The 12,483-nt window shown below is 38.4% G+C and overlaps 1 protein-coding gene across 15 annotated transcripts in view; it reads left to right on the top strand.

The window, feature by feature from the left end:
- Nucleotides 1-12,483, top strand: part of PAM (peptidylglycine alpha-amidating monooxygenase) — a 125,479-nt gene that overhangs the window by 56,041 nt on the left and 56,955 nt on the right. For all 15 annotated transcript variants that reach the window (XM_017812590.1, XM_017812602.1, XM_017812601.1 and 12 more), the window contains exons 4-5: nucleotides 3,069-3,126; nucleotides 10,130-10,217. In XM_017812590.1, the coding sequence (XP_017668079.1) occupies nucleotides 3,069-3,126; nucleotides 10,130-10,217 (146 nt within the window). The remainder of the gene's footprint in view (nucleotides 1-3,068; nucleotides 3,127-10,129; nucleotides 10,218-12,483) is intronic.

The following is a 12,483-nucleotide window of genomic DNA, read 5'->3' as shown; positions in this document are numbered from 1 at the left end:
TTCAGCCACCAACGCACTTGCAACAAACGTGGGTAGAGCCCTTCCCAAATCTTCATTCACGAAGCCCAGCCATGATGATGAATCGTAGCCTGCAGGGGGCGCTGTTGGATCATAGAAGGTGTAGGGCCTGCAGTTCTTGTTCTCAGATGACGGTGTTCCAAGGCTCTTTCCTTCTCTCCCAGCAAGCACAGACCAATGAAAACCCAGTAGGTCCCGGCTGGAGTCACGAGGCAGTGTGCGAGCCGACCGAGTCCGGTGGTCTGGCCTCACCAGGACAGGAAGCCAGAAAGAAAGACTTCTAGGCCTTCTGTCCAAATGCCCGCACGCAGATCCCCGTTTCCATCCCCGAGAGCAAACTCCACAGTCTGCCCCCTTCCCCTCGGAGCAGAGCCAGCCACCACCTCCCAAAACTCCTTCCTTCTCCCCCCAGTCTCTGATGAGCCATCAGCGAGGAATGCAGCCTGGCTAGCTAGTTCTTTTGTAAGGCTAATTAACTCCCTTCCCCCTTCCCTATTCGAACTCTGTTTCTCTTACAGGGAAGCAGGGAAAGAAAAATTCTGTTCTCAGATTTATAACCTGTAACAAGAGGAAGTCCTTCTCTATTGACTTCCTTCTAGGTCACTATCTTCTTGGTGTACCTCTTGGCCCTAATTGTGGGCTTTTTTTTAAGGGAGTTCTGGACGTGTATCACTGTTTGGGTCATGATTATTGCAGTTCCTGGGTTCTCAAGTATAACAATTTACGTAGCAAAGGCTGGAAAAGTTAGAAAAGAAAAAAGAGGAGGAGTAGAAATTACTGGAGAAGATGCGACTGAGTTAAATTCTAGAAAACAGAAGAGTTTAGAGCAACACCAGGATGTTCTGTGCTATCTCTTTTTTGTCATGCATCTTCTGTGAAAAGAAAGTCTTGTTTCAACTGGATTGTAATGAATTCTGAATTCACTCTTCACTCTTTGGCCACAGATTAGTACTTTCTGGAGACTTCACAAAACTGAATTCTTTTGGCCTCTTTCTCTCTTTGTGTTATGCACACATGACAGTCTCATTTCCTATCTGGCATCAGAGCTAACAAGCAGATGTATAATGGAACTAACCAGTTCATTGTTTACAAGTTATAACCATACAATGTATATGTACAATCAGAAGGTTTATGTGGTGTCAGAACTGTTCTCAAAAGGTTGGAGACATTGGTTGTTTAGTCAGAAATATCGTCAAGCTGAAAAAAGAAAAGCACCTCCTGAAATAGTACTTCTGCTGAGTTCAGTTATTCCACAGCTTCACTGTAGGCAATTATATTTAATTTTATTTTCAAGACCCTTCATACTCCAGGTTCCCAGATAATGCTTGATGAAAGCAGATACTGAAAATTAACTATTTTGGATTCTAAGAATCTAACCTTCTGCATGCATTCTCTGAAATTAAGATGAATTTTTGTTACCTCCAGTAAGGTTGTACCTAGATTATGAGCAAAACATTATCGTTTTGCAATGATTACTGTATGAATTGCTGAAATCTCTTACTGTACAGCTAACATACAGCTTAAGCTCTGTAAAATATGTGACTGGTTCATGGACGAAATATGTATGCATTTCCAAGCAGGAGGAGGAAGGGAAAGAAACCCCAGATTATTTTGTATCAACTTCACTTTGCAATGGTGATAATGGTATGATTTTTAGTGGAATGATTTGCAAATGGGCGGAGCCAAGTTTAACATTTGTCCTTGCATTGGTAGTTTAGTTGCATGAATGTAATTTGTATATCTCATGTTGTCAAGGCTGGGGGAAAGGTTGCCAAAAACCCTGCATTTTTTTTCCAATGAGTTCCTGGACTAGTAAGGGGGTTGGGGGGGCCAGGATTTGCCTTACTGCAGGTAAGGCAGCAATAGCTGCATAGCTGCAGCTGCTCCGTGGTTGCATTAATGGGAACCAACCCCTTATGTGACTTAGGAGTTCACTACCTATACAGATCTGCCCTAAGTTGTGCATTCTTCTGACACATGAACATTTGTGTGAAATTGTTTATTTCTACTACAATATGAAGCGCTGCTGCCATAGACTCTTAGAGTTTGGTATAAGGTTCTAAAAAACAAATCTACTTCTGAACCCAGGTTAAATAGAAAAGGTAGAATATTTCTAGAAGGCTTTAGTATCTTTGTTGTGTAAAGGCATATAATGAGTACACAAGGACATTCACATAAGTTTTATCAGCTGACCTCTGTTCATCCTTCCCATCTTCTAGCAAAAACACGAAAAATGATTTCTTGTCTGTGCACATCACTGCTCTGTGTAATCATATATTGTTATCACCATTGTACTTGTCCTTTCTCAGCTGCATTTAATTGTTTACACCTTTTTGCAGTGTCTTCTTTTAAATTAGGTTTGAAGTTTCTCATAGCAGGAATTTTATCCTCATCTATGTAGATGTCCTTGTGAAGGTGCAAGTCCTACCAGATTTTGAGTTCATGGGTGTAGCATTTGTATGGGCACGAACCGGGCTGCACAGTTTGTGTGGTGCTGAATTAAGGTTACAAAGAACACCAGCTTAAACACAACTGTAACACGTGACCTACAGCCAATCACCCCAAGGCACTCCACTGCACATGTGTGTTAGAGTACTTGGGAGACTACAACTCCCAGAGTTGAGCACTCTTCTTGTAACATGAACCCCACACATGGGTGTAGAGAAATTCCAGTAGATGACATATTTCCTTTCCTAGACAGTGTTGAAGGTTGAAAAAAAGGGTTTAAAATAGTTAATAGTGTAGCTATCAACCTAAAAACCACCTTGATGACTTTATAGCCTAATCTGTGTTATATGTAAATAAACTATGGCAATGAATTTTTTTCTTATAGTAGTAATCCAGGTAATGTACATTGTCTTTGGCCAAGTATCTCAGTAAAGCAGGTGATATTTTTTCTAGATGGTCCTTTTTTATTATATATTTATTTATTCAGTATTCCCACATTCATCTTCAGAAAGTGTAGAAAATTTTTGATGCTTTGTTTCTATTCTTTTAATTCTAAACATTCCCAATTTAAAGGTAATTTCTATTCTTTTGTCTTTTAATAGTCTGATACCTACCTCTGCATGTCAGTACGCCTGCCAGTGGATGATGAAGCCTATGTAGGTGAGTATTGGCTAACTGGAAGAACTTAAGCAAGCTATTTTGAGGAACCTCACTATTTTTTCTTTTCCCTTTGACTCATATTGACTTAATCTTTGGCTGTCAGGGTTTCCAAAATTCATTTGTCATGGCTAGCGTAAACAAACTAGAGAGAGCTACTTAGAGTCAAGATAACAAACTGTATCTGAAGAGATTCATTGAGTAATTGTAGTTAAGGAGCTTCATGCAGGTGCATCTGGCATGTCAGTACCAAACAGTCCCATTTGTAAAGTATTGGCTTCCTGTCTCTGGCCAGATACTTAATTCTACTCTGCTGAGCAGGCTGTTTACTTACCTGCTGGTACAGGCTGTAATCCTTTGCACTTATAATCAGTGTTGGCTGCAGGAAGATTTTACTTATCTGGGGGAAAAAACAAACCAAACCAAACCCTCTCACATCTTTTTTTTTTTTTTCTTTTAAATGTCATGGCATGAGTAAGATGGCAGACAAGTAGAGGGAAATGCTGTAGTAACTTACAAATGCTGTGATCATATAGATTGGCAAACCACCAACAACTGTTCAGAAAGTTGTTGAGGTCCTTTTGGTTTTATTGTGCCTTGCTTGTGAACATATAGTTGTTTGGGTAGAGAGAAGGCCTGTTGGTTTGGCTGAAGATAGTTTCACTATCAGAACATACTATAAACTGAATAAAAAAAAAATGAGAAGTCTTTTTCTTTCTTTACACTTTTGTCGCATTTTAGGGTATTTGCACTTAAAAAAGTATGGTGGAAATCTCATACACTTTTTGATGTAGTGTATTATGAGAGTACTCTTCCGTGTGGATTTCCTTGTGGAAATCCTTCAGAGACAGAAAATTATGTTTTGGTTTTCATGTTGTATTACAATAACTAAAAAAATCTGAGTACGTTTTCTTAAGTGTTTTCTCTGAATATCTGTTTTGTAAAGAGGTGAGAATCTGACCTCACATTTTTGTTGAGTGTGACCCCAGAGGGAAAAATATGCATAAAAGGGAGTGCGTGATCATTCTCTGGTAAACTGCCCTTTCTGTGCTGTGTGGAATAGGCTCTTCTGTTTTCATTGATTCACAGAGAGACAATACTACTAACTCCCTTCCTTTAACATTTTTTATTTAGTGCTATTTTCATGGTTTAATTTATTATGGGGTTGTTGCACATCTAGTTCTGTCATTTGGTATCTGTATATGGTGAAGACGTGTAAACTTTTTTCTATGGTGTGTATGTTTAAAAGGACCTACTGAAAGAAGTTGCTTGAGTAATACCTATACAAAGTCTTGATGTGAATCATGCCATGCAACCCGTTTTAGTTTTTTCGGAAGACTTAGAAACTTCTGACGTGTTTTAGATGTTTATATGTTCTTCATCTGATTTTTATAGAATTTGGCCACCTTTCCAGTGATCACTGTGCTTGAGTACATGTCATTACAAAGCAGAATAAAGTCTGGACAGAGAAACCATTCTAGTTGTCAGTGGAGCTTTGAAGAGTAAGAGGAACTTGATGAGCAAATTTTAAAGAACAAAACAAACCAGCTTGTTGTGTGTACATAATGTTAGTATTCTCATGTTAGTATTCCTTACAAGCTCTTATGTTTGGAAGCTGAATTAAAACAAACTTACTTGTTTTTTTTCCTTTTCTGTCACTTCCCCCAAAATGAATAGGCATATGGTCAATCTTAAGCATGTGATCAGTTCCATCATGCTTCAGTAAAATCACTGGAAAATGTTCTTCATGAAAAAGATTTGTCAGATTTTTACAATAGGTACCATCACCTAAGAAATGAGATGCACAGAATTTTTTCCTTAAATACTTCTGCATACTGTTAAGTGTTCTGAAGCTATCAACTTGCATTTTGTGTTACTTATTTAAGCATAGAAGATTGGCACAAGGAGAATTAATACTTCTTTTTAAAGGGATAGAGTTCTATATTTTTATGGTTAAAGTAGAATCATTGCATAGCCAAAAACTGGTGTCATTGACTTTCCTTAAAACATACTGGTTTGTTTTGGGATAAAAACATCTAAAAACTAACATATGAACTATGACTGCGGGTTGCTGTTTAGTGATATATTGAGAAGATGGTATGTGTTCTAAAGAGTTCAATATGAGTATGTGTGAATATTCATAACTGAAACGATAAACTGGGTTTCTGAGACAGTGCGATGGTAAAGCTGAGACAGAGCCTGCATCTTCTGCCTTCAGTTCAATTCATTCGCACATAATACTGCTAAATAAATGTCTTCTATATTTTTTTTCACTTTTGCACTTTAAAAGGACACTTTTATGACCAAGTGTCCTTACAGTTTGACCAAGACTCACTAGTTTGTTCCTTTTGTTTACTTTTTGTACCTTTTTGTACCCTTATTTTTTTCCCCTCCTCCAAGAAATTGTGGAAGAGGAGGTTCTGTTATGGAACCTGCAGCAGGATATTTTTGTTGCGTATTGGTGAAATATAAGGGCCTTGGAAGAGAGAGCTTCACTTTTTAGTGTTGTTTGTGGGCAGCACTACATTTGTTAATAAGTAGAAAACTTCTTCTGAAACCTTTTTTCAATATTGTTACTAAATTCATATTTGAGGACTTTGAATTCAGACTTCAGCTTTGCCATTCCCCTAGAGATTTAAAACCAGTAGGCATTCGTGCTTGTGCAGGGACAGTGGGTGTAACTTTGAACTGCAAAACTGGAGGGATACTCTACTAGATTACCAGCTTGTTCAGATATTACCAGAGAAAGGAACTGATCCAACTTACTTATGAAGGACCAACTAGAAGGAGAAGGTAGACCAAGTTTTGCCCTAGAGGTCTTTTTCAGGCATGCATCTCTATATTTTTGCAGATGCTGTTCCTTTTCTGTATTGTATTCTTTAGTGGAGGGTCAGACTGTCAAGGCTGAGATTTCTGTCTGAACCAGTTGTTGTTTTTCTGTCCCAAAGGGCTGTAAATGCTGACAAACTGGGGTAGGGGGAGTGTTTGTTTGTGGGGTGGGTTGATGTACCTTTATGTTAATGTTAGAAGCATACCTTTTGCTCCTGTGAAATGAAGTGGCTGTGAGATTAATATGTAAAAGATATTAGTAAGAGAGATTAATATATAATTTTCCAAGAAAGTATCATTCCAGTTACATTTTTAAAATATATTGTGATTTTCTTCTTCTGCATCATGTTTGATTAATGTTTATGAATAAGTAGCCAAACTAGAAACTCAGTTCAGCCTTTAATGGTGCAGACATTAATAAAAATCACTCTTTCACTACTAAGCTTTAGAGATGGATAAAGGGTGCTCTACAGACACTCAAAAAGATTGAATCTGACAGAAAGCCACTGAGCCAGGAAACCTGACTGTCATCTTCACCTCCTTACATTCATTCATGTGGGTGACCAGTGAATATCTTTTTCTTACTGGCTCTTAGTCCTTGTCAGAGTGTGCTGTAGAAATGAAATGGAGCCTTCTACGTTCAGATACACAAATTGATATAATTAGATGGTTTATTACTTTTCATCCATGAACAACTCTGAGAAGCTGTGGTTTTGTTACTCTAGTATGGCATATATCGGGGAGGGGAGACAACGTGGCTCTGAGTGAGGGGGGGGCGTGTGGGTCGGGAAAAATACACAGCTCGGGGGGGAAACCCGTACAATAGATAACGCAAGTAGTCGTCGTTTTTCTGCTTTGCTCAATCCCGGAAGTCGCCGTTGCAGCAGACCCGCATCTAAAGCTGCTCTTTCCAAGCCTCATAGTCCTGGTGTTCGCCTACAACTACACACTGTTAAGATTGAACTGATATCATGTTCTGTTCGTTCCCATTTTTCCTGGAGTTTGTAATTTTAAGTAGTACTTGGTCAAGAAAGTAAGTCAGACTTCAATTAAGTATGTATACCAAAACTGCTACTGTTATTTTAGTGATCATTTGTGTAAGTCCTCCACGCATAAAAAAATATTTAACTATTGAGTAATGTTCTGTTCATTGCTGTAAAATGTGGAGGCTGTCAACTAGAAAAATAAGGCTTTTGTGATATTCCTTAATATCAGACAAAAGTGACGGTAGTGGGAGTGATGGTCCCAGCACAGGAAGGGCGTGAACCTGTTGGAGCGGGTCCAGAGGAGGGTCACCAAGATGATCAGAGGGATGGGGCACCTTTCCTATGAGGAAAGGCTGAGAGAATTGTGATCGTTTAGCCTGGAGAACAGAGGGCTTTCGGGTGACCTAATTGCAGCCTTCCAGTACCTAAAGGGAGCTCACAAGAAAGATGGAGAAGAACTATTTACAAGAGTAGAGCACAAGGGGGAGTGGCTTCAAACTGAAAGAGAGTAGGTTTATATTAGGAAGAAATTCCTTACTGGGAGGGTGGTGAGGCACTGGAAGAGGCTGCCCAGAGAGGCTGTGGATGCCCCACCCCTGGAAGTGTTTAAGACCAGGTTAGATGGAGCTCTGAGCAATCTGGTGTAGTGGACGGTGGAGGGTTGAAACTAGATGATCTTTAAGGTCCCATCCAGCCCAGGCCATTTTATCCTTCTGTGACAGGTACTGCATTTGGCTTGAATCTCATGTTAATTTGTATGGCTTTTACAATTTAGGATTTTTTAAATGACCTTTTTTTTTTTTTTCACCCTTTCTTTGGAAGGTTATAGGCCTGAGTGTGCTGCTAAGAAAGTAACTATATAGAAACCATACTGTAACCACCTGTCCAAGGCTCTATTAAGCCCACATGCTGATGGGGAGGTTTTTCAATGCTTTCTTCAGAATCAATGATGAAGTATATCAGCTATATAGCATGTGCAGCTATATAGCATGTGCAAAATAGCATGTGCAAGTATCTCACACAGAAAACTGATTTTGCTTTATTAACTCTGGTCCATTATTTCCTATTAGTAAGAGTATCATTTATTAAGCTATTTGTAATAAGTTTTATAATAGCAATTAAAGGTCCTGTCCATGCACTGCAATGCAATTTTAACAGGCGCTGTGTGGAGAGAATAAAAGACTTCCTGACGCAGTCATTAGGGTAAATACTTGTGATGGGAGAGTGGCAGAGAAATTAAAAAGAAACAGCGAGATAGTATTAACCAGCAGCACAGGTGGTGGCTTAGCAGGTAAGAGGCCTAACCTTCAATTTTACATTCATTGAAGGCTATCCTTTTAGGTGTTACTTACAGTAATTTACAGTACATTTTGTACAGGTATTAATTTTGACAATAAAATTAATGAATTTTCACTTAGTGCCATGGTCTAGTAACCACGGTGGTAGTGGATCAAGGGTTGGACTTGATGATCTCAGAGATCCCTTCCAACCCGACTGATTCTATGATTCTGTGATATGTGTGAACTGCTTATAAACTGTTTCAGAAATTTAATCTCTCACTTAAATTGATAACAGCAGTTTAAAACACCTGAAACACCTGAAAACTAAGGTAGGAAATCCACGTAAAATGCCAAGTTGCCTCTCCCATTCGAGCGTAAATCATAATTTTCCTACTTATTGTTACTGATAAAAACATCAAAACAAAAGGTCTTTCTGTAACACCGATTAGGTTTTTAGCTATGAAATTAGTAGAATTTGCTTGTAGGAAAATAAAGATGTTAGGTAGTCTCTAGACTTTAATCATGCTGGCAAATTCTGCACTTCTGAAATCATACGTGGTACTCCAAGTACCTTCCCAGGGCATATAGATCCATCTCTTAGTTTCCAAACCAAGCTCTCCGCTGTAGTATGCTCATTTTCTTACGATCTGGCTGCATGCCTTGTGACTTCAAGCTGGAATTCGATGTGCATGCCTTAACTTTTGGCTGGTTTTCTTCACTTTTCACAACAGATCTCAGCTCCAAAAATTTGGTTAAAAGCTATTTCATTGACTTCCCCCCCACCCATGAAACTGGGACAGTAATCCACGTCATCATTCACTTCTGGAACCCTGCCTCAGCTCCATGTTAAAATAAATCCACAAATCTTGGGAGCAGAACTGTTGTTTGCAACTTCACCATCTCCCCATGTTAAGAGCTAAAATACGCTTAAAGACTCCTCAGTTTCTATGCACATGTAAGAACAAGAGTGACTTGGCTTTGGAATTTCTGCTGTAGTATAAGGTTAAAAACCCTCCAATGTTCCTCTCTGTGAAAATGAGAGAAGAAAAATTTGACTGCATTCCCTGCATCTGACACATCTTTTCAGTAGTAATAAAGGAATGTAGCTTGCTTTATTTTTAGAAATGCCATCACTGTACATTCATGGTTGATATTATTACAATGTGATGTTGGTAAACTTTTTACTATGGTAAAGAGGATCACAATCACTTGAGAATCCAAAAAAGTGTTTTAGCAGTGGCATAGGATAAAGAACAGACATTTGAGAGGTGAACATTCACATCTAAGTTTCTAAGGATGATAAATATTTGGACAATGAGATCATGTTAACTTTAAACAAATCTTGTTTTCCGTTCCAGAAGGTTTGACATATTAGTGAGAATCAATCATAATCCCTTCTTGAAACTGTTGTCCCAAAAATGATCCAAGAAAAATGTAAACCAGGTAGAATACTGGAAGAAGATATCAGTAGTGCATAAGATTTTAGTTGCTCTTAACTGTAACTTACTTTTTGTTTGTGTTTTTTATGAAGTACAAAAGAAGTAGAAGAGTAGTTATAAATCTCAAGTGCAAATTTCAAAGGCAGTAAAATTTTGCGGTTTGGGATACATTGATACATTAGCTAAGTGTCATAATTAACTTTTGGGGAAAATACAGTGGTTTTGATTGGGAACTTGGAATTACTTTTTCTCAATGATTGAGTGAGGTACAGTATCTTAGCTTGAAAGGTGGCCTGTTGAGTGGAAATTTAAGGAAAGCTTGTAAGTGAAATGCAGTAGGCACATAAATGAGTGGAGACAGACATACCGTATTTCTAGAATTACAGAATAAAAATTACTCAGAATGCTCTTGCATATGTGACTTAATGGGAGAGTATGGATAGCTTACTTCTTTTTCCATTCTGTTTTTCAGTTGACTTTAAGCCTCATGCCAGCATGGACACAGTCCACCACATGTTACTCTTTGGATGTAATGAACCCTCTTCTACTGAAAATTACTGGTAAGAGCTGCAACTTGCTTTTGTTACTACCCAGCTTCTGTGTGTGTGTGTGTGTGTGTGTGTGTTAATTGCTTCCACATAAACTTTTTCCATTGTAACAATTTATTGGAAAAGTATAATATTTTGGAACGAAGAAGAAATGTATGACAGCCTATTCTTTCCACACTTAAAGTGTTTTTTGTTTATTTGTTTTTTAACTTAACTCCTTACTGAGGTAGAGAAAAATGTCTGTTTTATGATTCTTCATGGCTAATTGCCTGTCTCCATGGAGGAGGCAGGAGCTATTGTGAGCAGATTGTCATTGAACACTGACAAATCTAAGCTTCAACTACAGCTGGCTGCTTTTCTGTGTATGAAATACTGTGTCAGGTGTCCAGAATGAAACTAAGTGAAAGATAAGGTGAAGAAGATTCCTTTGATCAAGCGGTTTGGAGGTTGACTTGCCCTCCAAAATGCCTAAGCAGTGAGAGCAGTGACACTAAAATAGGTATGGGAAGCCAAAGTGAAGAGAATGTGACAGTGGGTGGAAATTAATGGTCTGTCCAGTAATTTTGCAAGTTTTTTCCAGGTTTTCAGAGGAGAGGAGATGAGGTATTTTTGCTGATGCTGGAAAGGTTTATATGAATTATTCTAAACTGTAAGAAACAACTTTAATATAGGTTTTCTGATAGAACTGTGTAATCACAATTTATCTTTAAGTATTTCCTAAAAAGGTAACTAGAGCTGGAATTTAGAGCTAGTAATATAGTAGAATATATTTTCAAGAAAAAAATGCATGTTTTGGGGAGATGATTTGATTAATATTTTAAACATACAACAAATTTTTGTAAAAAATTCTGTCTCCTTTTTACCTATCAACCGTTTTAATACTGAAAATGTTGTAATCTTGTCTTGCAAGAAAAGCAGATACTTAAAAAGTTCAGACCAAAGTACAGCTGAAAGCACAGAATTTCTATTAATTTCTTTTCCCGTCAGACCGATTTTCTGTGGGTTTTTTTTTTTATCTTATATGATAGAATATACCTCTTTCATACTTTAATGTGAAAAATACACAACAGAAAACAATTTCCATTTTGGCCTTCTAAAGCAGTTTACATCTTGAGTATCCTGTTTAAAACTGAATAGATTGTACTGGTAGTTTGTTTCATTTTCATATACCTGGAAGAAGTTGTATTAGAGCCTTGAAATAATTCCTACATGATAGAATTATATTGTTACAGATTGATCAGGAACTTGTGTTGAGATGAAGTCATGAGATGATGCCTAAGTCACTTACAGCTGATGTTCTAAAGATGTTTGGAAGAGGTGGATCAAAAACCAAAAATATAAAATTCTTCAAAGCTGAATCAGACTCAAATCTCCATTTTGAGACTAGGGTTCAGATAGTTTGAGTTCCCTGGCTGTATCTTCACTCTCCCTGGAGAATAATGATTGCCCCGCAAAAAACTCACCAGTGACAGTTTGTTCAGTGTGGCAGCTAATGCAGCTTTTGTTCTTGATTGCTGTACTTAACAGCTACCTGTCAAACGATGAAATACTTACTTAGTTGTGGCAGATTGAGCTTGGCTGAACGCCAGGTTCCCACCGAATTGGTCTATCCCTCCCCTCCTCAGCAGGATGGGAAGGAGAGATAATATAAGATAGAAGAAACCCTCTTGAATCAACATAAACTCAATTCAAGAAAGCAGAAGCAAAGGCTGTGTGCAGAAGCAGAGGAGAACGAAATCTTTTACTTTGCTTCCCATCACCAGGCAGTACCCAGCCACTTCCCAGGAGGTAGAGCTCAGCACAAGTAATGGTTGCTCTGGAAGACAAATGTCGTAAATAACAAAGGCCCCACCTCTTTCTTCTAGCCTTTATTGTTGAGCAGCCATCATATAGTATGGAATATATCTTTGCTCAGTTTGGGTAAGCTGTCCTGGCTGTGGCCTCTCCCAAGAACCTGCCCACTCACAGCCTGCTGGTGAGGGGAAACATTGGAGGGACAACCTTTGATGCTGTGGGAGCACTGCTCAGCAGTAGCCCAAACACTGTTGAGTTATCATTACCTTTCTAGCTACCCATACACAGGACAGCACTGTAAGGGCTGGTGTGGGGAAAATTAGCTCCATCTCAGCCAGGCCCAATACATTAGTGTTGTCTTTAAATTTGATATTTCCATATGCAAGGCTTGATTAAATTTTGCTATTTTTTTTGTGTGGTTTCTTAGTTGTGTTTGCTTTGCATTCTCAAAATGAAAAGCTCTTCATTCACTGTCTCATTATTT

This window comes from Lepidothrix coronata, unplaced genomic scaffold (assembly GCF_001604755.1).
Source record: "Lepidothrix coronata isolate B3197 unplaced genomic scaffold, Lepidothrix_coronata-1.0 Scaffold37, whole genome shotgun sequence".
Taxonomy (NCBI): domain Eukaryota; kingdom Metazoa; phylum Chordata; class Aves; order Passeriformes; family Pipridae; genus Lepidothrix; species Lepidothrix coronata.
This window is presented reverse-complemented; position numbering and strand designations above follow the sequence as displayed.